This window comes from Branchiostoma belcheri, unplaced genomic scaffold (assembly GCF_001625305.1).
Source record: "Branchiostoma belcheri isolate BF01 breed outbred unplaced genomic scaffold, Haploidv18h27 scaffold20, whole genome shotgun sequence".
In the NCBI taxonomy this organism is placed as follows: Eukaryota; Metazoa; Chordata; class Leptocardii; order Amphioxiformes; family Branchiostomatidae; genus Branchiostoma; species Branchiostoma belcheri.
In genome coordinates this window covers 3,415,419-3,438,386 of record NW_017803491.1, presented here as the reverse complement: position 1 = coordinate 3,438,386, position 22,968 = coordinate 3,415,419, and the positions used below count along the sequence as shown (strand labels likewise).

The following is a 22,968-nucleotide window of genomic DNA, read 5'->3' as shown; positions in this document are numbered from 1 at the left end:
GCGTTCCAGATAGGCCATGTTGATTTGATTATATGGATGACATCCTCTGGGAACCCTAAAACTGATGCGCGCGTGCGAATAAAAAGTTTTGCAAAAAAGTTAAGCTTTTACTATGAAATCTACGTGGTCATGAAGGTTGAACAAATGGCACAGAATATGTTATGGCGAATAATCTACTCTTCGAATTCATTTCTTTACATTTTTTCCTTTGATTTTGGCATTCTATAGCTACGACATTGGTATCGTTTCTAAATGTTTTCCTTGCAACTTATGGTAAATTTTTGCTCATTTAGCAACTGTTTTGCACGATTTACAGTATGGTTGAAAACTTTTTTTTTTGGAAACGGCCGGAAATTCATGCGCGCGCGGATGTCATCCATATAATCAAATCAACATGGCCTTGTGTCCAAACACATACTTTTCATAAAGAGAAGGAAAACTACTAGAAAAAACAACAACTAAACGCGGTGACATATTGGTTTATATTCAGACAATCACGACATCTCCTTTGAAACATCTGACTTCAAATGCTGACCTTGTTCAATTCCAAACAATGTTCCTGTCCAAGCTGTCGGAAAAGCTCCAAAGTCATTGAAAAACAGCTAAGCAGCTGAGAGGGAAGACCTCACCCGCAAGGTGTTGCCAAAAATGAATTCCCTGGGAGGAAAGACCTCAACCGCAAGGTGTTGCCAAAAATGAATTCCCTAGGGAATGCGTGCGTGGAATATTTAGAATTCCTGGCAATTCAATCGCAGTACTATACTAAGGGCTCCGCCCCTGAGGCGTCGCCAAAAATGGCAGGAGAAGAAGAAGGAGAAGGAGAAGAAACATCAGAAAAAGCAATATGGGTTCACCACCACTTCGTGGTGTGGTGAACCCATAAAAAAAAGATTTAGAAAATTCACCATGAGCACTATTTGTGCATACCCTTAATACAAATTGTTTACGCAAACAACCCGGCCGAGCTCCGGCTTGGAAATGTCACCGTGCCCTTAGACACCAAACATTTAACAGGTCGAACAACGAATTTCAAAGATTTTTTAAACGTTTTGCATATGTTTTTTTTTCGTGTAACATATACCAAATATAAAACCAAGGGTCACAAAAATCCATTTTAGTCACTGTAAGGGTTCCATAGCAATCGCCGTTTAGTCTTACTTTATCAGTCTTATTTAAGATACGCTGAAAATCGTTTCACCGCCTCCATGTCTCACTGTGTGTCTGTACAAGCTACTATAGACTCACAAGACTGGTTCTTCTGACGTTCAGAGCCCAATAGTTAACACATAAAGGTCGAGCAGTGGCAAAGGTGAAAAAGGTATAAGTCCAGAAGGGTGCCTATGACTATTTGTAGAGGATTAACTCGCAAAGTATGTGTTAATTGTCCGACTATCTGCGCAACCGAGGGTTGAATGTGGCACGTACGCGTCCTGATAGCACAGCGACGTTTTCCTTTCTTCTATTAGAAAGGGAGAAATACGTGCGTGGACAAAGGGAAAGATCTGAGTACAAATATTACTCTCATTTCTCTCCAATTAAATAATCCTGGTCAACAACTGAAGTTGGGAACACTTTTGTTCACCCCGCTGTTTTTCAAACGGTTTGGTTTACGTTGCTTATGAGACCGCCATTCTCTGTACATAGGCTGACAGGACGGCGCAAATGACAGCAATTATGACTCTATCAACTCTGTACAAGCGATTGAAATATCGAGTTTATTATCACACTTGTTACGCATCAAAGTCTTTTATCTATGTGTGAAAGAACAGGACTTACGTTTATTTTCTCGTGGAACCAAATCCACCAGCTGGTAAATAAAATGACAGGCTGTAAGGGCTGTGTTGATTTGTTCCTTTCAGCGCACGTCGCCATATTGTGGCTGGAGCACGTAGCCAGACTCGCACGGCAAACATATCCCCCACTGTTTATGTAGTCTTCAATAAGCGTCAATTGTGTGCCTTGTAACTCCTTATTTGATGGAGACTATTGAATTCGTATCTCGCTATCATTCAAGGCAGGAGAGCAATTGTCCGCCATCGGGGGCACTTTAATTAGAATCCCGGTGAAGCGGTGTTATGTTAAAGCGGTGGTTGTGATTCAACACAAAAAGTGTACAGTTCGTGTAGAATCGTCAACGGAGGAGAGACAAGACACGGTGAAAGGTTCCTCCTAACGAGCTCGCGGTAAATATACGGTGTCTGTCGACGCAAATAAAGAGAACTTTGTAGTTTTGTCGTCTGTTTGAAACAGCTCACACCTGTGATAACGTCGGCACGTAAGGTGTCCAACAGGTGTCAATACGACCGTTATTATTGTTTAATCGACTAAGCCTAGTAATAAACCGTTATGAGAATGTCGCTCCTCGTGTATGTAAACTGCCACAAGATTGTACTGTAAAGCGACAACGTTGAGAATGACTGTCCCTATATATAGCGTTAAATATTGTGCCGTTGAAAGTTTGCAAATACATCGATTGAAGAACTGTTTGTCGTTATATGCTCAATGATTACTAAGGTACGTGATAGACGTAGCGTGTGGTACAGAAATACCAGGATCTGTCATACAACTAAGTCAGTAATAATAAACCTCTTTCAATCACCAAAAAACCTGAGGCGACACATTTTTTTATTAGATTTCATGATAAATTGGCAAATATAGCTTGAATTCTTCTTTTGTTCGCCCTGAATGTGGACATTGAACGTGAACGTTGATTTTGCTGAGGGAGGGAGGAAATTTGCAATAAACGAGAGGGGGGAGGATTCAAAAGACTCGTTTTGCTTACACCCCTTGGTCTATAGCCTCTACCAGGCTTCAGAGGTCGCTGGAAAGTAGAAATTGGCCAATAGGCAAATAACATGCCAGGGCAGTTAATTAGTCTTATAAAGGAGGTACAGTTTGCCGCTCTGGATTTCATAGAGTAACATTACACCATAGATGAACAACATTGACAAAATTGTCAGAATACGTGCATAATGATCTAATACGAATACGAAATGTTAACCAAAGACGAAAAATCGCGTCATGGTATTTTACGTATACAGACATATATCATAAGAGCTGAACAAAGCCTACATATAAATTCATAATCATATTCATAGCTATAAACGTGACAGGTTTGTAACAGTTGGTGCTTTATCGATGACGACTCATGATTATGGTGATATAGACATAACCCTCATCTCCAGCCTAATCGCAAGAATGCAGAGTTTTACAAAAAAACACAAAATAAAACAGCTTGGACCGACCAGAAGGTACCAAAACGAATACAAAGAAGACATCAACACAAAGGCCCCAGATCATTGAATCTCTTTAGATGTAAAACCTTTTCTTCTGTGAGGTTTTTAGTGTCAATGCCGGCCTTTAATTGCGATGCCAGCTGTGTCATAATCCCAATTATTGGTCCTACAGGCAGGATCCGTTCCGGCTTTGTGCGGGCTGGTGTGTTCTCCTGCCACCGCCAGCTGTGGCGAATGGACCCGCCGAAATATGGGTCTGAATGGTCGTCAGGACCGGCAAACAGCGGAACAATATTTGTCCGCAATGATTTTTAATAAAGAGAGCGTCATCTGGTGGAAGTCAGCCCTTTTGTGAGGTCCGTTTCATGTACTGGAAATTGAGGAATAACCGGATAATAAGTTTCTCGTTTTGTTTACAGATAGAATGCATGGGTACCTCAAAATGTTTGCGGGAGAATTACTTCTACAAGAGACTTTGAAATTTGAAACTATCGCTGTCTTATATTTTACCCATGAATTTTCAGAATATTTGACTTGTCCCGGTGCTTATGGAGTGAATACAATTTGAAAGTTTATTGCAAGTTCCTGACTAACAGGATGGATAGCAATATAGTGTGACTAGTCTAACTACTAAACACTAAATTCTAACATATTGGGTTTGACTTCTTTTTCTGAGACAGTGGAACAGATGATCCCACTTTTTAAATCCGGTCTTGGGCAAGAGAAAAATAAACTCAACTCAAAATTGCTGCAGGATTTAAATGTACGTAACGATGGATACATGTAACTATAAGGTTTGCCTGTCCTTAAGTGTTCTTTCTTTTGCAGTTTTTAAACTGCATTTATACAGACATTTAGTTTGGCTTGGAAGACTAAATGTACATGTCTCTATGAATCTCATCGTTTGGGATCGCGATTAAGTGGTTTGAAACGTAGTTTATTTTACCGCCATGTCGACATGTAACGTCCTCTTCACACATGCGACAGTGATGAAATAGGCGTTTCAGCACATTTCCAAAGCCATGGATATAAACACAAACAAACCCGCGTTCACAAAAGTCACGAAGGTAAACTTATACATCAGTGTATTGGTAAAATAGAGGATAGCAACGTTAAATTTAATTAAACGGTCGGTTTCCTCTTTATCGGTTCCTAATCCCGGATTAACTCGGCCGGGGGGAGTTGCTACACGGTCGGCGACTCAGAAAGGACCAAAAACGACGCACTTGTCTCAAAGGCATCGCTCTTGAATACCAGAAAGTCCTTGATTTATTTCTATAGTCAGTTATGATAAACCACAAAAGGTGGTCTTTTAAAAGCGCATTTTTCTCCTTGTGTGCAAAGCACTCTAAAAAGGTGCGGTTGGTTAGTTTTGTGACTAAAATCCTTCAATAAATACAGAGCGCGATGTGGGGTGCTGCGTTCTAAATGAGGCGCGAACTTGCCCTAAAACTGTAGTTTAAATTCTGTCCTTGTGACTTTGTTCGTAGTGATAAAGCGTAAGATAGGCTATTTGTCATATCATCCGAGATCCTATCTCATCCCAAACTGCCAAGATGCTGTTAAAATGTTCTTTTCGTCAAGGGGAGGGGCTTGGGGCACGTTCTTTCAAGAATGATCATACTTTATGCATCCGTAAATGCCATAGAAAGTTGCGAGCAATTTGTAATGACTTGCCAAGTTGAAATCATCACTAGAAACAGGTGTACCATTATCCGTTAGTTCTACAGTACGAAACAAAGCCATATAAGGACAGAAGGCGCAGCCAAAAGTCAAGCAAACGCCAATGGAAACGTAGTTAGTTTCCCATTTGTCAAAGTTTGACAAAATCCCCGGGCGGCAGCCGTCCCGTCGGTGTGTGTGTGCGGTGTGTGTGTGTGTGATGCAGCGCCTGTACGGTAGTAACGGCACGGCGGCGTAATCCCCCGGCAAACAACCACAGGGTGTTAACGCATAACTTGATGACTGTTTGTTTAACTCCTCTCGTCAATATTAGCGAGACGCTAAGCTCCTTAACACAGGGATAATTGGACGTCAATGGAGATCAAATACAGCCAGAATGGAGGGTGTCAGAAGCGGTATGGGGGTTACAGCTGACAAAGGCACAACCCTGGACAAGCCCTAGAGCGAGAAAAAAAGCATGAAGTCGCACAAAGTGGACAACACGAGCAGAACGGGGCGGTGTTGTGTCGTGGAGCATGCTACATTGAGAAATCTGAAGTGGGATTAAGGTTTATCTAGTTAGGTGGGAAATTATCGCTCTTGATCCAGCCGACGTCGTGAGACTGAAGTAGACTGAGGGAGCCTCTCTTGTCACAAGTGTCTAACAGAGAACTGAGAGGCCGTAACACACAGTGTTCGTTGATCTCTACTTGTGCTGAAGTCACATTTCCAAACCAGGGCCAGGCCGGGCTGCTTTGGTTAAGGAAAACTCAACAATTTATCAATAATACACGCAAATAGTTCCCATCAATAATTTTTTTCAACTTTTTGTGCTTTGTTGTCTTTCATATCATACTTTTCGTTCCATAAGAATGTCCGGCCGGGCGCCGGTTTGGAAATTTTGGATTTTGGGACGCTTCGAATTCAGGTCCTATACATCACATGTATTGACTATTGTCCAAAGTCTCTTAACATCTGTATTAGTTTTTCTCGCTTCACACAAAAGAGCAATTTGAAATAGTCTGTGTATCATATAGATTGGTCAACATACCTGAGGATGAATATATTGTCTATTAACGAGACATTTAGAACTTTATGGCTGTGTATATTAGGAATATCATTGATAACAATTTTTTTTCCATTTATCATTAAGGTTGTCTCCTTTCTTTGTTAACTTTGTTTCTTCATTCTTGTCAACCTGCCGTATAGATCAAACCTTACCGGATGTTTGCGCTATCGCTGCTATGACTCAATCACTAGTTAAGTTGTACTGTATGAAACAAATCCATATAAAGACAGAAGACACCACCAAAAGTGGTATAGACCGTATAGTACAGAAAATATGCTAGGGCAGCATGATACCGCTATTATATACACGTACCATATTTTTTGTCACAGGACAGTACTGTATACTTTGTGTCTGGGTATGTCTCATGACGTATAGGCGGATAGGAACTCATTATTGCGCATGCATACAGGGCAATGTCGTTGTCAAGTGTAATTATGCGACACTTGTGTAACTTGTCATAGGTCTGAGGGGTCATGATTTCTATTCCCAGGTTAGCCATACAAACCGTGCTCAGACGCTTGTTCTAACCTTTTCGTAGTACATGTATCGTGCACGCTGTTGGATTTATTGCATAGTTGGCCGTGTTAGAGCGGCACGTTTTCTCACATGTCCCAGTCAGGTCTGACAGACTACACGTACCTCTGTGAAACATCATGACATGAAAGACTGCCACATTATGAAACGGTCCACTGTTATGTCGTAACCTCGGGGCAGTTGTATAGAGTACCGCCTTCACCGCCGTAATAAAAGTCAGCGGCCGCCTACGTGAGCCTGACAGAGTCTGTCAAGTTCACCGCGAAGTTCTGGGTAATCCTGTTCCGCACAATGCCTCCATTGCGGATGCATATATCATGACGTGTTTTGCGGGTGGTACTCGTATACAAAGGGGGAGTGTTTGAAGCCCCTGTCACACATTCAAGAATCTCGCCTCCCGAACACTAGCCGAACTCCCCCCAACAAACAAGGCTTCGGGAGACGGCTGGAAAACGTAGAAATCGGCCAAATAGAGAGATAGCATGCCAAGGGAGTTTTTTCCGTTGAGAGTGCGGCGAACTGTTCTCTAAACAGACCAACTCCCCTGCATGCTATCTCTCTATTTAGCCGAATTCTACTCTTTCCAGCCGCCTCCCAAAGCCTGGTAGAGGCTAGGTCGGGAGCAAGGTTGGCTGGTGTGCGGCCAGGTCGGCTACTATTCGGCAGTTTCAAACATTCGGGTTTGGACGGGAGGTTCGGCTATGGTCGTCTGGTGTTCGGAAGTAGATGGGGAGCGAGATCGGCAGACAAATTTGACTCAAATTTAACTCAAAGTTGATTCGATTGGTATCGAAAGGTAGTCAGTCCACCTCGGTCGGCTGGTGTTCAGGGGAAGGGTCTGAATGTGTGAAGGCTTGAAGGGGTAAAAAAATCGTTCACACTCAGGACTCTCTTACAAAAGAACTGAGATTTTATGCACCACAGCCCGGCCAGTATTAGCTAAACACATCCGGCCAGGACTTCAGGATGTGTCTCCACAACACTAACACGGCATTAACTCAGCCGACACACGTTTGGTAGGCGAGGGGCAGCAAATGTGGTCCCGGGCACGAACTGACTTCCCCGCGGTCTTTCAAGTTATTTGTCTCGCGGCTTTGAGCTCAGCACAGCAAGAACTGAGGCGGCACACATCATCGGATTCATGGTGCTTAAGGTAAACAACATCATCCACTTAAGAGCAATTCTAAGGCCAATAAAGCACAACAAGGCACTTTTCAGATCCCCGCTACAGGCTCACACAAATCCGAGGATTTGAAAATTCCACAATGTCCCTTTACAGTAAAGAACCCGCAGTCCGAGTTTTCACACAAGTTACCGCATTCATTGAAGACATCGACTCGCAAAACATCGTTTGGAAGGGCACAAGATTGCGAACTTGAGAAAAGCTGGTCACAAGGGAGACGACATACCACCCCCGCGTTAAAAGCCGGTTCGTGGCGGTAAAGTCGGTAGCAGACGTGAGCTCGGGACGGGAGCTGAGATTAGCAGGTTGTTGGAAGGCTTAGACGGTGTTGTGTGTGGGGAGCTGTCTGGGTGAGCGATGATAGGACTATGCCAGGCTGCGGTGGATAAGTCTTAATGCCGTAATGCCGTGTTATTGTTCGGATTATCTGCACAATTACGTATACATCCTATTAGAATTCCAGGCACAGAGAAGACGGCACTTTGGTCTTTCTATAGGGACGGAATTAGAGGAAAGTGAAATTTGACACCTGTTGCTCGCAACAGCAGGTGGGTGCGCGGTACAGGGTGCGTTACAGAAAAATTTCACTAGAGGTCCTTCCTGGGCGCTAGCTTATATGTATGTTATTGCTGGCCGGATATTGTATCGAGAATAGTGCGTTTCTATTTCTATGCCTGAATGGGTTACGGTTATGATAAGGCACTGCCCTCCCTGATCTTCCCCCCACTCGTAGCCCTACCTGATGTTCCCCCTCCCCCCACTCGTAGCCCTCCCTGATGTTCCCCACCCCCCACTCGTAGCCCTCCCTGATGTCCCCCACCCCCCACTCGTAGCCCTCCCTGAATCAGAATTACAATCATACAACAAGATGTCTGAGATTCCAAACCTTCTGGAAGTGTTCAGAACGAGTACTGATAATTTCAGACGTCAGGTATGATGCGCTCGGATATGGCCACTACCATTCAACGACATGGCATTGACCATTGCAAGATATTAAGTATAGAAAATAATAAAATACTGGACACAATCGACAACTCGCCGCTTTATACCAAAAAGATGTTCAAATTTCGCATTTCTTCATTGTTCACTCTATATGGAAGCATGGATTGTACGTAATATAGGCATATGTAAAGAGAGAAAATCGACTGGCAAGTTTTTTTTCAATAAGTTTTATTGGGCCAAGGAGCAACAATCTTTAAGTACACAGTATGGTCGGAGTATATATACACGGTAACATTTTTATTTTATACCGGGATTACTAGTAATCTATACGTCTTCGGACCGACTCCATTGTTTGGCACTGAATCATGTTAATCATGTCAAGTATTTTTGGCGTCTTTTATCATGTCCTGTGTCTATATATTGGATGCCAGGTGGTCACTTTGGGTTTTGGATCCTCTTCATAACATTACACATAACTTGAAACTTGAAACTTAAAACAAAAAGAATCAATTCAAGAAATTTAAAAAGAGACGACTAATCCTCCAATGACACATTGGGTCTATTTTTTTTCTTATTTTCATCTCTTTTGATGCCATTAAAAAGTCATGATGTTCGGGTCGTCCGTTAGGTCACTCAGTTCTACCGTCTCCTTCTGGTGTCTGTAAAAAAAGAAAAGCATTATTAGTAACAGGGAAATAGATTCAACATGTATTGCTTTATTGGGTGGGCCAGAAGTATATGATCTGCAGTTACAACTACGATATTTCTGCGAATTTCCTATTTTTAGTTCAAACCCTGACGCTTCACACACGCTTTAATCTGTGCTTTATGGTCGGAGTTCTTGTAGTGACGGAATCTCAAAGGGAAAACAATTAAAACTTCTTACCTTCTTGATCTGCGAGAAGGTTCCCCTCGTCCAGGTCGTCCATTTCCCGTGTATCCAGCTGTTCGGGCTGTTCATTCAGTTCCTCCAGGAGCGCCCTCGCCTCTTCCATAACCTCCCTCAACTCTGAGTCAGCTGGAAGGACAAACGGAATGACAGATGTAAGACCAGATACAGTACATCAACTTAGGGTGGTGTTGGTTTTGTATGTGATGCACAGATTTATTCTTCAGTAACTTTTCAGATACTCTGGTGGTACATCAACTTAGAGCGGCGCAGGTTTTGTATATGATGCAGAGATCCATCCTCCAGTAACATTTAGATTACCCTGAACAGGGAAAATGAACACGTTGCAGAACATGTAAATTTCAGGTAAGTCGTTCTTTTCATCTCACAGACTAGTGTAGATTGTAAATTGTGCACAAAATGTCCTGTTCCATTCTCTTTATGTCTGATAAAGAGTATTCAAACAGTCAAAATTATGTCTAAGTTGAAATTGGCTGAACGTACCATCTGTATCGGCCTGGAGTCCGGATCTTCTGCGCCTGCGCCGGCGCCTCCATCCCTCGGAGTCGTCAATCAGCGTTGCCATGACAACGATCGTCACGAGCAGCACGCAGACAAACAGCTTCATGTTGGAGCTTCGGTTGATGTGGGGAGGGGAAGAAAATGATTATTCTTGCCGTTTTACGTACTTACTCACTTTTTTTCTGGATATGGAAGATCTCATATACTAGATATGGTTATAGTTAGTATAGAACTATTTGGGACACGTATTGATAAGGGATACACTACAGCAAACTTACTTATTTTTAGACAGGTAAAAAAGGCCGCAATAACTATACGAACGTGAACCTGGCAGATCGATAAAGAAATTTAAAGGGGAAAAAGTAAACAGAAAGAGAATAACTTTTATATATTTACTCGTGGCTGTCACACACACACACACAAACAAACTGGCAACATAACCACGCGACGAACCCACTAAATACCCCAAAACCGCTAAGGCGCATATGACACGAAACGGAAGAGTGATCGAGACCAACACACTACAGAAAACATTATCACACAGTTTCTTCGGTGAAGGTTAGATATCTACTTGTTAATGAGATACACAATGAAAATATTACTCAAGTAACTGGGTACTAGTAGATTTTGAAAACTGATAGACGTTTCAAGTAGCAATCACTACCTAATGGTATATGCAGATGAACAGTTATTTAAAAAATAGTTACCTGCTTAGCCACAGATTCTGTTAGTCATTAAAGAAAGTAGTGAAATGTCTGATAGTTTTCAAAATCTAGTTGGTGAGAAATTGATACTTACAGAAGTAGGTAGATGACAGAACGATGTCACTCAGAGATCACGGCTGGAGGAATGAATGAAAAGGACTCGCGGGGATGGGAATATATACTCCACCGTACAAGACAATTATGCAAATTAGTAATTATAGCTTTTTGGTAGTGACTTAGAGTTGTTGTCTGTTGATAATGGCGCTATAATGATTGTCTGTGAAAAGACAACTGTGAGGAATAAGACAATCAGAACATTGTGAAAGAAACTTGTCTGTCAGTGGTAGATGTTTGTCATAGACAATAGAAAGAGAAGACAACTTTGGAAAGAGTACACTCACACAGTTTTGAAAGGGACCTGCATGTGAAGGATAGATCACGGTGTGTAAAATCAGCCAAGTGCAGGAAGTTAAAGGCATTCAATAGAATTTTAGGGCGTCAAAAATACTTAATCTGGATGAGGAAATCTGTCTGACATTGACTGTCATTTCTTATCAAACTCTCGTCATCGTTTCATACTTGCAGAGTCTGAAATAACTCCCCGAAAGAAGCTACATGATGAGTCCCTTTATGTTTTGGTATCACTATTATGTACCTACTAGAACTAGCCTACGAAACAACCTTTCCCTCAACGACACCACAATTTTCGCTCACAGATATCAATATCCTCTAGGATATAATTGCAGATTTTGATAGTGACCCAGAATTCCTTGTCTGTTGAAGTGCTGCATGAGCGAGAAAGACAACTGTGAAAATAAGAGAATTTCTAAACGAGAATTGTCTGCCAACGACAGATGTGCGACCTAGATAGTAGAAAGAGAAGACAACATTGGGAAGAGTACATTCAAACGTTTTTAAATACCTGCATGTGAAGGAAACGAACCGACAATATAGAGTACATGAATAGCAAAGTTCTTTGATCACAACCATTTATTTGTCACGAGCCGCCGTTTCGATGACCGTCTGTCATCTTCATCAGGGCAATTCTGACTGGTTTACTGTGCAGTGACGCTAGATGTTACTTGGTGCATAGTGCACTAAAGGTGTTACATAATTCACAGTGCACTAGTATGTATGTCACAATTATGGAGCCTAGTATATAATGCCTAGTATGTATGTCACAATTACACTACGTTCCGGAATGCATTGTAAACAGTAAAAACTAGCTGAAATGCGCTATGAACTATGTGTAACACCTTTAGTGCACTATGCACCAAGTAACATCTAGCGTCAGTGCACAATAAACCAGTCAGAATTGTCCTGATGAAGATGACAGACGGTCATCGAAAAGTCGGCTCGTGACAAATAAACGATTGTGATCAAAGAATTTTGCTATTCATTCGTTTACCAACCAGATGAAATTATTTACGAATGTAGAGTACACTTTGCTAGGGCTAGCGAGTGCAAGGAGCAAATCGGCTAGAACTGTACGTTGTGTGAGTAGGGTCGCCGCTAGAAATAGTGAAAACAAAGGAGTTCGGAGATTTCATAGCTCCATAAAACATTCCGAGTTTTGTATATTTTTCATGAACCAAGAACCTTTTTTTTGTCCGTGTGTGCATGTGTGTGGATGGTGTTCAGCACCAAGGACAGATATGCGTGGATGGTGTTTAGCCAAGACATGGAGAATTGCCTTGAGTTGCCTCTTTAAAATATAGGAAACCACGACATCTGATAGGAGTTATCATGGAATAAAAACAAACATAAACACCAAAGAAACTGCAATGCTGAGAATTCATTTGTATTTCATGCACAAATCGTTAAGTAGTACATTTCTTTCTTGTGAAAAGTGCCTGAAAATTAGATTTCCTTCCCATTCTAACTAGCAACAAACAATGCATCCCGAAAAACATCGTTTTTACACTCGACTGGTCAGCTTTATATCTCCTTATTGCAACATTGTTGATTATATACATACACGTGTTTCATTTAATGTAAGTCTAGCTGTCTTGCATAATAGTATCATTAACATACGGTATGGAAGACTTCATTTTGTGAGTCAGGTCAGTCTTTATATTACAGTCCTAAAACTATGTTACTCTGATCAACATTGTTCAAAGTTGTAAAGTTTCTTTAACAGTAAGGTAGCTGCTTTACACAACTACTGATACGCACAATATACCCATGCACGGTAGGAACTAAGTCTAAGTAAAGGGAAAAATCGATTGGCAAGTTTTTATATTTTTTCAATAAGTTTTATTGGACCAAGGAGCAAAAATCTTTAAATACACAGTATGGTCTCAGTATATATACACGGAAACATTTTTATTTTATACCGGGAGTACTAGTAATCCATACGTCTTCGGACCGACTCCATTGTTTGGCACTGAATCATGTTAATCATGTCAAGTATTTTTGGCGTCTTTTATCATGTCCTGTGTCTATACATTGGATGCCAGCTGGTCACTTTTGGGTTTTGGATGATCTTCATAACATTACACTTTATACAAAAGGAATCAATTCAAGAAATTTAAAAAGAGACGACTAATCCTCCAATGACACATTGGGTCTATTTTTTCTTATTTTCATCTCTTTTGATGCCATTAAAAAGTTATGTTGTTCGGGTCGTCCGTTGGGTCACTCAGCGCTACCGTCTCCTTCTAATGTCTGTAAAAAGAAATGCATTATTAGTAACAGGGAAATAGATTCAACATGTATTGCTTTATTAGGTGGGCCAGAAGTATATGATCTGCAGTTACAACTACGATATTTCTGCGAATTTCCTATTTCTTAGTTCAAACCCTGAAGCTTCACACACGCTTCAATCTGTGCTTTACGGTCAGAGTTCTTGTAGTGACGGAGTCTCAAAGGGAAAACGATTAAAACGTCTTACCTTCTTGATCTGCGAGAAGGTTCCCCTCGTCCAGGTCGTCCATTTCCCGTGTATCCAGCTGTTCGGGCTGTTCATTCAGTTCATCCAGGAGCGCCCTCGCCTCTTCCATAACCTCCCTCAAATCTGAGTCAGCTGGAAGGACAAACGGAATGACAGGTGTGAGACATGTCACAGATACAGTATATCAACTTAGGGTGGTGTTGGTTTGTATGTGATGCACAGATTGATTTTTCAGTAACATATCAGATACTCTGGTGGTACATCAATTTAGAGCGGCGCAGGTTTTGTATATGATGCAGAGATCCATCCTCCAGTAACATTTAGATTACCCTGAACAGGGAAAATGAACACGTTGCAGAACATATAAATTTCAGGTAAGTCGTTCTTTTCATCTCGCAGACTAGTGTAGACTGTAAATTGTGCACAAAATGTCCTGTACCATTTTCTTTATTTCTGATAAAGAGTATTCAAACAGTCAAAATTAGTTGAAATTGTCTGAACGTACCATCTGTATCGGCCTGGAGTCCGGATCTTCTGCGCCTGCGCCGGCGCCTCCATCCCTCGGAGTCGTCAATCAGCGTTGCCATGACGACGATCGTCACCAGCAGCATGCAGACAAACAGCTTCATGTTGGAGCTTCGGCTGATGTGGGGAGGGGAAGAAAATGATTATTCTTGCCGTTTTACGTACTTACTCACTTTTTTCTGGATATGTTGAGTGTCCATTTTGAAGATCTCATATACTAGATATGGTTATAGTTAGTATAGAACTATTTTGGACACGTATTGACAACAAACTACAACAAACTTACTTATTTCTAAACAGGTAAAAAAGGTCGCAATAACTATACGAACGTGAACCTTGCAGATCGATAAAGAAACTTAAAGGGGAAAAAGTAAACAGAAAGAGCATAACTTTTACATATTTACTCGTGGCTGTCACACACACACACACAAACTGGCAACATAACCACGCGACTAACCCACTAAATACCCCAAAACGAGAAGGCGCATATGGCACGAAAACGGAAGAGCGATCGAGACCAACACACTACAGAAAACATTATCACACAGCTGCTTCGGTGAAGGTTAGACATCTACTAGTTAATGAGTTAATGAAAATATTACTCAAGTAACTGGGCACTAGTAGATTTTGAAAACTGCTAGACGTTTCAAGTAGCAATCACTACCTAATGGTATATGCAGATGAACAGGTATTCAAACAAATAGTTACCTGCTTAGCTACAGATTCTGTTAGTCATTAAAGGAAGTAATGGATTCTACTTGAAATGTCTGACAGTTTTCAAAATCTAGTTGGTGAGAAATTGATACTTACAGAAGTAGGTAGATCACAGAACGATGTCACTCAGAGATCACGGCTGGAGGAATGAATGAAAAGGACTCGCGGGGATGGGATTATATAGTCCACCGTACAAGACAATTATGCAAATTAGTAATTCTAGCTTTTGGTAGTGACTTAGAGTCGTGTCTGTTGATAATGGCGCAATGATAATTGTCTGTGAAAAGACAACTGTGAGGATAAGACAATCACAACATTGTGAAAGAAACTTGTCTGTCAGTGGTAGATGTACGTCATAGATAATAGAAAGAGAAGACAACTTTGGAAAGAGAAAGAGTACACTCACACGGTTTTGAAAGGGACCTGCATGTGAAGAATAGATCACGGTGTGTAAAATCAGCCAAATGCAGAGAGTTAAAGGCGTTCAATACAATTTCAGGGCGTCAAAAATACTTGTTTTGGATGAGGAAATCTGTCTGACATTGACTGTCATTTCTTATCAAACTCTCGTCATCGTTTCATACTTGCAGAGTTTGAAATAACTCCCCGAAAGAAGCTACATGATGAGTCCCTTTATATTTTGGTATGGCTATTATATACCTACTAGAACTAGCCTACGAAACAACCTTTCCCTCAACAACATCACAATTTTAGCTCACAGATATCAATATCCTATAGGATATAATTGCAGATTTTGATAGTGACCCAGAATTCGTTGTCTGTTAAAATAGTGCTATGAGCGAGAAAGACAACTGTGAAAATAAGACGAGAATTGTCTGCCAACGACAGATGTGTGACCTAGATAGTAGAAAGAGAAGACAACATTGGAAAGAGTACATTCAAACGTTTTTAAATACCTGCATGTGAAGGAAACGAACCGACAATATAGAGTACATGAATAGCAAAGTTCTTTGATCACAACCATTTATTTGTCACGAGCCGCCGTTTCGATGACCGTCTGTCATCTTCATCAGGGCAATTCTGACTGGTTTACTGTGAACTGACGCTAGATGTTACTTGGTACATAGTGCACTAAAGGTGTTACATAATTCACAGTGCACTAGTATGTATGTCACAATTATGGAGCCTAGTATATAATGCCTAGCATGCATGTCACAATTACACTACGTCCGGAATGCATTGTAAACAGTAAAAACTAGCTGAAATGCACTATGAACTACGTGTAACACCTTTAGTGCACTATGCACCAAGTAACATCTAGCGTCAGTGCACAATAAACCAGTCAGAATTGTCCTGATGAAGATGACAGACGGTCATCGAAACGTCGGCTCGCGACAAATAAACGGTTGTGATCAAAGAATTTTGCTATTCATTCGTTTACCAACCAGATGAAACTACTTACGAATGTAGAGTACAGTTTGCTAGGGCTAGCGAGTGCAAGGAGCAAATCGGCTAGAACTGTACGTTGTGTGAGTAGGGTCGCCGCTGGAAATAGTGAAAACAAAGGAGTTCGGAGATTTCATAGCTCAATAAAACATTCAGTTTTTGTATATTTTTCATGAAGCAAGGGCCTATGTATTTGTCCGTATGTGCTTGTGTGTGGATGGTGTTCAGCACGAAGGACAGATACGCTTGAATGGTGCTTAGCAAAGCATGGGGAATTGCCTTGAGTTGCCTCTTTAAAATATAGAAAACCACGACATCTGATAGGAGCTCTCATGGAATAAAAAACAAACATAAACACGAAAGAAACTGCAATGCTGAGAATTCAATTGTATTTCATGCACAAATCCTTTAGTAGTACATGTCTTTCTTGTGAAAAGTGCCTGAAAATTAGATTTCCTTCCCATTCTAACTAGCAACAAACAAGGCATCCCGAAAAACATCGTTTTTACACTCGACTTACTATCGTCTTGTTGCAACATTGTTGATTATATACATACACGTGTTTCATTTAATGTAAGGCTAGCTGTCTTGCATAATAGTATCATTTTGTGAGTCAGGTCAGTCTTTACAGTCCTAAAACTATTTTACTCTGATCAACATTGTTCAAAGTTGTAAAGTTTCTTTAACAGTAAGGTCGCTGCTTTACACAACTACTGATACGCACAATATACATGAATTTCTATATGCTGTTGATAGTTTTAATACAGTGTCTCAAAATAAAATTACTGCACAAGCTATACGGCAAAGTTCCTGGGTGCATGAAAAATAATATTCCAAAGAATCTTTGATTTTGTCATCAAGACGAAAAGCAAGAAGCTTATGCATCCGCGACCTCCAAATTTCAACAGCAATTGTTTTCAATTCTCAACAACGACAACAACAACCATGATCATTAAAGTTCCAAACTGAATTTTGAGCCTCTTGAACGTTGTTTGGACGGGGAATAGTTACATGAATCTATCATGGACACAACGCTTGGATTTAGGGCAATTGTGAAGCTGCATTTCAATACTCTGCCATGGCATATTGGGTGAGTGTGGAGCTGTAAAATAAAACTTCCTAAATGCTTTGGCGGCGATAGCTTGCCTTGTCCGTTGACTGCTTTATCCTTGATTTTGACATATCAGTGCTGAGGGTTTTAGTCCTGTGAGCCCGGCCTTTCCTACCCTGTTCGTGTGTCAAGACATCATCTTTAGTTTCGTTGATAGGCACATGCAGGGTTTGTTGGTACGATATATTTGTACGTGTTTTGTTGTGTCCTAGTGTGTGCGCGGCCTGGTAACTCACGTTAACGTTAGCGCGCTGTGTGGCCGCCATAGAAGAGCGGACAGCCGGGTTATGGTACAAGGCTCTCCCCTGGTCTCTGCCCTGTGGTCTGCCATATTTACCGGCCAAAGCTAGATCTCTGGCTCTGTATCTGCTCATTGCGGACACTCCGTACTGCCTAACGTTTGTCAGCTTCTGACGCACAGGTATCTGTAGGTCTGACCTGGTTCGGGGGAGAGTTCCGTACTGTCTCACGCGTGTCTTCCTCTGACGTGCTGTTCGGTACCTATTCTGGGTTTCTGCCGTTGGAGCGGCTGTGCCGTAGGCTGGATGCCTGCCGCCCTGTCTGGCTGCTGAAGGAAGGACCACCTCAGCTTCGGCGGCGTAGAAACGCACATCATCATCATCATCGTGTGGACTGTATGTGGGGGGAGGGAGTGGGGCCGTGTGTTCTCGTAGTCGAAGTAACTGTCAGAGATTTCACAGTACGGATGTTGTACCCCCAGAGGTTGTGCGTTGTAGTAGTCGCCATCATCTGTGATTTTCCAGTAAGAATGCTGTGCCTCCGGCCTTGCGTTCAAGTTGGAGTCGTTGTGATCTGGGATTTCCCAGTACGGATGCTGTACCCATGGACGTGTGTTGTAGTAGGTGAAATGCTCGTCAGGGATGCGGCTGTACTCGAGCTCGTCACTGGTAGATGACTGAGAGTCCTGCCCGGCCGTGCCCGCGCCTGTTCCTGGGCAAGGCGTGCACTGACTGACGCCCACAGTTCGGCTGTTTGCTCCACTGATTATCCAGCGGCTCGTAGGGACGACAGCCAGCGGAGGCCCTGGTGGTGCCTGTGCGGCTTGGTGGTCCCGTGAACCATACCGCTTTCTCATAATGCACGCCCCTATGAGCAATGCTATCAGGACAACTCCAGCCAGCTGGACACCGCCTACGACAGTTAGTCCGGTGAAGATCCCCACACCGTCCGGCAGGGGGCGCTCCTTCTCGCGCTCTACAGTTGATGTCACTGCTGGAGTTGTGTAGGGGCTGGTCTGATCCAGGCTGACCTTGGTGTTTGGGGGGGTCTGGGGCTCTTCTGTTGTCTGTGTCTTATTTGGGCGGGTCTGGGGCTCTTCTGTTATCTCTGTCTCCGTCCTCTTCTCTTCACACATGACGCCGCTAGAAGTGTCTGACGCGATCACGGGGAAGACATGTAGGTACATCTCGCCCCTAGCTTTGAGAAAACACGACACGTTCATATATATCCTGTCCACACCCTCCATATCAGCAGACAAGACCACAGCGACAACCTGAGGTTCGTCAGACCCGCCTGCAGCCAGGGGAACGATCCTCAGAGTCACCCCTAGCCCCACCGCTACCCTAACGCTGCCGGCGTCTCCCCAGGCATGTCTGCACCATTGTGTGGCGTTAGGCGGCTTGTCTGCGTCACTGTTTACTGATATCATCACAAATGGCACTTTGTACATGCCTACAGCAGCCCCGGCGATGTCGCGTCGGCGCCTGGAGCATGAATTGTACGGGCTTAATACATCTATCTCAGCTGGCGGCAGCTTGTCGAGGGTGTTCATATGTATGTGGACGAGATTTTTGTTCAGGTAACTTTCTGTGATACAGAAAAGCTCTTCGTTAACCCTCACTGAAACATCAGGCCCTTTCTTGGAGCTTGCGAGTCGGTAGTGGAGACGCCATTTCGTGACCGGAGATACAGGATCGTCGAGAGGAGGCAGCCTGTTCCCGCTCACTTCAAGAAGTCGCAGCATTTGTAGCGCCTTCATAGAATCACTTGACAGACATGTGAAAGCATTCCTGCTCAAGTCTAACTCACGTAGCCGAGACAGGGACTCAAACGCCTGTGGATGGATGCTTTTGATGGAGTTCGATTTCAATGATAGACGGACTAGATTTCTTAATCCATGGAACCAAAACGGCCGGATATTTTGCAAATAGTTACTGTTAAGTAGCAATCCTTCCAATATCGTGATGTTTTGGAAGCATTTTGGATCGATGTTATTGATGTGGTTGTGTGCGAGGGACAGGGTTCTTAACGATTTGGGGAACATTAAGCCACTAAACCAGTTCCACTTCACGTGAGTCAGGTTGTTATGGTCGAGGTACAAGTGACTCAGTTCCAGAAAGGCAGAGAAAGTGTCCTGTTCTAAATATGTGATGCCGCATTCTCGGAGGGAAAGTTCAGTGATCAGGTTATTCTCAGGTGGTCGGAGTTTTGACAAAATCCCAGACGTGAAACCTCTAACCCCCACATGTGCCCTGTCAGGGAGACATGGCGAGGTCGGCTCAGAGGAGTTTGCATGTTGTTGTTGTTGTTGTTGTTCCGGGATACATGTGTAGCAAGTGCTATTAAAGGTCTGGTTCTGAGGTACGTTGTACGCGGCGCAGGGTCCCCATGATTCAATGCTCGTGCACCCAGGGAAACATGCCGTGTCTAAACCTGTGCATCCTACCAAAATTGCTAGAGCAATTATTTCCTTAAACATGCTAGACATTTAACATATAGTTACAATGAAGTAAAAGTTAAACTTAACAAAATGCCTATTACTTTGTCGACTGTACTGACTGCTGCGTAGAACGGCTGCCTTAGCCTCGGCTGTCCACTGCTGCAGGCTTTTTAGGCTGCCCAAGAGTCTGCGTCACCTGAAAAAGTATAGGCAAATTATTCTTCTCATTCAGTATATTATGTTAGACAAGCCGCGACGCGGCGGCGGCTGGCTTCATTACACCGAACGACTTGTTACACCTAACCCTTGAACATCTAACTCTATCTAATGATAATGCCCCTACTGTAGTGTTTTTGAGCACCTCAATCCTTGCTTGGTTGATGACTTGAAGTTTGTTTCAGGTTCTCGGACGTGCAAAATTAAACTTTCTGTCCGTATTCTATGATATGATAAATATTGCCAGGCTCAACTAGTATGATCTAAATCTTACCGGTTTGTCAAGCGCCGGGCTTTACTTGTTCTCCTCGCATCTCGTGTCAGCTGGATCTAAAACGGAACTTCTCATTCCTGCGATTTCCGAGCTTCTCATTTGTTCTTCGCAACGTAATCAGGACTGGTAGCCATGGCAACGGTAAAAGACGTCAGTCACACGGCGCGACACGCTACGATATGAATATCTTTCGCGAAATATTGTCTACATTTTTTGGAGTTTTAATGTGATGATATGTGGAGAGTGCTGTTAGCTGAGCATGGGGCGATTAGTCTCTACCAGGCTTCGGGAAACGGCTGGAAAAGTAGAAACCGGCCAAAATATACAAATAACATTCCAGGGTTAGTTGGTCCGCTAAAGGAGATGAGAACAGTTTGCCATTTCCTAATTGTATACTCTTCAGTGCACCAGTGTTATCTGTCTTTTTGGCCAATTTCGACTTTTTCCAGCCGTTTCCGGGTAGAGGCTAATCGCCCCCATGCTCGGCTAACAGTACTCTCCAAATATGACATTAAAACTCCAAAAATGTAGACAATATTTCGCGAAATATACTCATATTCATATCGTAGGAGATTTTTCCACACCGCACGTCGATAGAGGCTAGCAAAACGTTTTTCATAGATAGTTGTGACCTAGATTCCAGTGTTGTGAGATATTTCTACACCTTTTGGCCGAAATGTTATCATGTATTACTCTTAAGTTAACTAGAGGTCATTCCAAAAAGTTCTAGGTTAATGTCTGTGTAGACCCGGCAAAACCTTATCTGGGTAAGTCATGATTGTTCCTTTAATTAATAAGGTACGAGTATGCTTGCAGGCTGATATTCTGGAACTATATTGTTCCCGGTGCACACTACTTTGAAAAACAGTATGTTTGAGAAAATCAATGAGATATCTCTAGTGTAGGACCCACATTTACGCACAGTTTAGATATGTAGGAGTGCATTATACTGTTGCATTGGAGATCTGTTTAGAAGAATTATGTTAGTAAAATATTTAGTAGACTATTGCAATTCATACAACTGTTGCACCAACTCCGTCGACGTTGCCCCTCCACTGAACTATACATATTATGCTGAATGTATTTACATGTACAGGAGGCAAATGGCCCTTCCGTGTTTGCTCGCTCCATCTAATGGTAGCTGGCAATTGCTTACCATAGTTTGGTAAAAACACGTTTCTAATTTTGATTGATAAAACCCCTGTCACACCACGGCGGTCTGTCACTACGGTATTCTTTCCCATTGCTAGGCGCGTTCTAAAAGGTATCGGGTTACAAGACGCTATTTTGGCCGATTTTGGCCTACCAGTAAAACACTTGAAAATAAACAAAAAGGATTTAATGGAAAATTTCGTCAAATTAAAATGAAATTATTGCCTTAACATCCTTTCAATATTAGCTGTTTATGTTAAATCATTGATTTTTCAAAATTTCGCTCCGAAAGACGATTTTTTGCGGGTTTCCGACCACAAGTCATGCCATGTTTTTAGGCAAACATCGTTTTAACCTGGCTACAGATATTACCCCAGATTACCGATTTTTATATTTTTCGACGACTAGGAATAAGATCAAAAATCGTGTTTTAGGGATTTTTTAATTTCTGATTTTAAGTCTAGTTTTTGTCGACATATTGGTGAAAAAATGATTTGTTTTTACATTTTTCGCACTAAATTACCCATAATTCAAAATTGAGGCCATCTTTCAAAAATCCCTAAAACACGATTTTCGGGACAACCGTAACGGGTCATTTTGAGCCGTGAATGGGGTATGCTTGACTTTCCATGCTTGCAGGTTAAAACGAGTTTTGTCAGACATGTCATGTCGACCAAAAGTCTGCATTGTGTTATTCATACTGGTGTAAAGAATCATTACAGTATTCAAGGTCACCCAAGGATACGACAGTAGCTTCGCTACATGTTACATGTCCACAAAAAATGATAGCGGACATGTATTGTCCACGAAACTGTTTGTATCTATAGAAAAGTGTTGATTTTTATCTGTTGCACGGCACGGAGGCAGAAAGGCTTGTTTTGCCGCTTTATTGTAAATGAACGCAGGTGACCCCGAAATAGAACGCGGGTTCGATTCGAATTGCCCAAATCGAACACGATCGAACACAGTTCGGGTTCTATGGCATGTGGGAACTTTGCAACCCAGATTTTACCACCGTGCACATAGACGAATACTGTAGTGTCGAACTCTCCCCAATCATGGTTGGGAGTTGGTCGAGGGCAAGCTTAAGGTCGATTGTGGCTTCCGGGTGCAGTGTACTATATACTTACTGTTTTATATTGCTGGGCAGATATATATTATTGTTGCATATAGGAGAGAGAGAGAGAGAGAGAGAGAGAGAGAGAGCATAACATAGTTTGTCCCTCAGTAATCAGAGAATAATGTCTCAGGGATT

The 22,968-nt window shown here is 42.3% G+C and overlaps 3 protein-coding genes across 4 annotated transcripts; all 3 read right to left on the bottom strand.

The window, feature by feature from the left end:
- Nucleotides 1–9,123: 9,123 nt before the first annotated feature.
- LOC109469206 lies at nt 9,124–10,943 on the bottom strand. The gene is made up of 3 exons (XM_019767651.1): nt 10,836–10,943; nt 10,020–10,156; nt 9,124–9,644 (listed from the first exon to the last, which is right to left on the bottom strand). The coding sequence occupies exons 2-3, from the start codon at nt 10,141–10,143 to the stop codon at nt 9,499–9,501; spliced, it is 270 nt and encodes an 89-aa protein (XP_019623210.1). The 5' UTR covers nt 10,144–10,156; nt 10,836–10,943; the 3' UTR covers nt 9,124–9,498.
- A 2,039-nt stretch (nt 10,944–12,982) lies between these two features.
- Nucleotides 12,983–15,092, bottom strand: LOC109469205. 2 transcript variants are annotated; one of them, XM_019767648.1, is made up of 4 exons: nt 14,970–15,092; nt 14,140–14,276; nt 13,635–13,766; nt 12,983–13,401 (listed from the first exon to the last, which is right to left on the bottom strand). In XM_019767648.1, exons 2-4 carry the CDS (start codon nt 14,261–14,263, stop codon nt 13,379–13,381), a joined length of 279 nt encoding a protein of 92 aa, XP_019623207.1. In that variant the 5' UTR covers nt 14,264–14,276; nt 14,970–15,092; the 3' UTR covers nt 12,983–13,378. The 2 variants fall into 2 exon arrangements, with proteins under 2 accessions (XP_019623207.1, XP_019623208.1); XM_019767649.1 differs by having other exon boundaries at nt 13,318–13,408.
- Nucleotides 15,093–16,647: 1,555 nt separating this feature from the next.
- On the bottom strand, nt 16,648–20,263 carry LOC109469102 (the record flags this gene model as incomplete). The annotated part of the gene is made up of 2 exons (XM_019767485.1): nt 16,648–20,073; nt 20,173–20,263. Coding segments are annotated over 2 exons (2,307 nt in total), but the record flags the coding sequence as incomplete, so codon positions are not given.
- Nucleotides 20,264–22,968: the final 2,705 nt, after the last annotated feature.

What these genes read in the sequence shown, in the direction of transcription:
- LOC109469206 (XM_019767651.1), bottom strand. Translation starts at nt 10,143, where the DNA reads ATGAAGCTGTTTGTCTGCGTGCTGCTCGTGACGATCGTTGTCATGGCA. An exon ending in ACTCCAGGCCGATACAGATG is followed by an intron (nt 9,645 to 10,019) that starts GTACGTTCAGCC and finishes TTGTCCTTCCAG; the next exon opens with CTGACTCAGAGTTGAGGGAG.
- LOC109469205 (XM_019767648.1), bottom strand. Translation starts at nt 14,263, where the DNA reads ATGAAGCTGTTTGTCTGCATGCTGCTGGTGACGATCGTCGTCATGGCA. An exon ending in ACTCCAGGCCGATACAGATG is followed by an intron (nt 13,767 to 14,139) that starts GTACGTTCAGAC and finishes TTGTCCTTCCAG; the next exon opens with CTGACTCAGATTTGAGGGAG. An exon ending in CCTTCTCGCAGATCAAGAAG is followed by an intron (nt 13,402 to 13,634) that starts GTAAGACGTTTT and finishes TACAGACATTAG; the next exon opens with AAGGAGACGGTAGCGCTGAG.